Source organism: Arachis duranensis, chromosome 1 (genome assembly GCF_000817695.3).
Source record: "Arachis duranensis cultivar V14167 chromosome 1, aradu.V14167.gnm2.J7QH, whole genome shotgun sequence".
Taxonomy (NCBI): domain Eukaryota; kingdom Viridiplantae; phylum Streptophyta; class Magnoliopsida; order Fabales; family Fabaceae; genus Arachis; species Arachis duranensis.
This window is the reverse complement of record NC_029772.3, coordinates 43,166,979-43,168,618: the sequence shown is the minus strand read 5'-3', so window position 1 is coordinate 43,168,618 and position 1,640 is coordinate 43,166,979. Positions and strand designations below refer to the sequence as shown.

The following is a 1,640-nucleotide window of genomic DNA, read 5'->3' as shown; positions in this document are numbered from 1 at the left end:
TTTCAAAAGTTCAAAACTTCAAATATCCTCAAACTTTTCTTCCTCCTTTTGACATTATCAAAAAGAAGGGAGTTTGAAATGTGTCATAGAAGCATGCATAAAACAATGAATTTTTTTTTTAAGTTCAATTTCTTTATTAATCTCAAGGATGAGATATTCCCCCTTTCAAAAAGAATTTGATTTCCTCTTTTTATATATAATAAGCATGTATAATTCCCCCTAAAGAAGTGAAATATATCAAGGCATGCATATTAACTTAAAATAGGGGTACCAAGCCTATTTTGAGTTATTCACCAAATAAGCATACAAGAAGTAATCATTAAACAAAAATATGAAGGAAATATCAAAGTATTTAGACCATAATAGAAATCCTTAGCTTACTAGGAGTTAATTTAACAATTCATATAATCAAATAAGCATAAAGCAATAAAAAGATGATGAAAAAGTGGGGTTTTGTTGCTCAAAAATGCCAAATTTACGTGTTTTTGTGCAATTTGGTCGTGTTTGCATCGATGCAATGGGCTTTGCATCGATGCACATAGCACGTCGTGTGCTTCGCATCGATGCAAAGCTTGGTTGCATCGATGCAACATGCATCATTTTGCCCAAAATTACCAAATTTTCATCCTTTGGTGGTTCTTTCTTCAATCCTTTGAGTTTCATCATGTATATACTCACTTAAACCATTATAAACTTCAATTTGTTGATCCTCCATTGTTTATAATCTTCAAATTCTTCAATCTACCTCAAGATTAATCACTCATTCATCAACTCATAAACCTACAAAACAATGGCTAATTGGATATCTCCAATGCTTAAGTTAGTAAGAGATACAAAAATAGCAATATGAATACAATGAATTCAAACAAATCATATTAGATTAGAATCCAAGATACCAAGTTCATTTCGGATGTTAAAAAAATTTTCTTTACATAAAGGTTTAGTGAAGATGTCCGCTAGTTGTTTATTAGTTTCGACAAATTCAATAACCACATCACCCTTTTCAACATGGTCTCTTATGAAGTGATGTCTAATCTCAATATGCTTGGTTCTTGAATGTTAAACCGGATTCTTGGTTAAATTTATTGCACTAGTATTATCACATTTAATAGGAATGTGATCAAGCATGAGTCCATAGTCCACAAGTTGTTGTTTCATCCATAAAATTTGGGCGCAACAACTACAGGCGGCTACATACTCGGCTTCGGCGGTAGACAAGGCTACACTTACTTGTTTCTTACTATACCATGAAACAAGAGAGTTTCCTAGCAAGTGACAAGTGCCACTAGTGCTTTTCCTATCCAATTTGCAACCAGCAAAATCGGAATCGGAATAACCAATCAAATCACAAGTGGATCCTTTCGGATACCACAATCCAACATTTAATGTTCCTATGAGATACTTCATAATCCTTTTCACCACACTTAAGTGAGATTCCTTAGGATTAGCTTGGTATCTCACACACATGCATACACTAAACATGATATCTGGCCTACTTGCCGTTAGATAAAGTAATGATCCTATCATGCCTCTATACTTCTTTACATCTATGCTTTTACCTTGTTCATCTTTGTCAAGGTAGCAAGTAATGCTCATTGGTGTGTCCATTGCCTTAGCATTGTCCATTCCAAATCTTTTGA

The 1,640-nt window shown here is 33.7% G+C and overlaps 1 protein-coding gene across 1 annotated transcript; it reads right to left on the bottom strand.

Annotated features, from left to right (window-relative positions):
- Positions 1-1,059: 1,059 nt before the first annotated feature.
- Positions 1,060-1,626, bottom strand: LOC110275408 (secreted RxLR effector protein 161-like). Its single transcript, XM_021131412.1, has one exon. The coding sequence runs from the start codon at positions 1,624-1,626 to the stop codon at positions 1,060-1,062; it is 567 nt and encodes a 188-aa protein (XP_020987071.1).
- Between the last annotated feature and the right edge of the window lie 14 nt (positions 1,627-1,640).

Coding starts and splice junctions, on each gene's coding strand:
- LOC110275408 (XM_021131412.1), bottom strand. CDS start 1,626: ATGGACAATGCTAAGGCAATGGACACACCAATGAGCATTACTTGCTAC.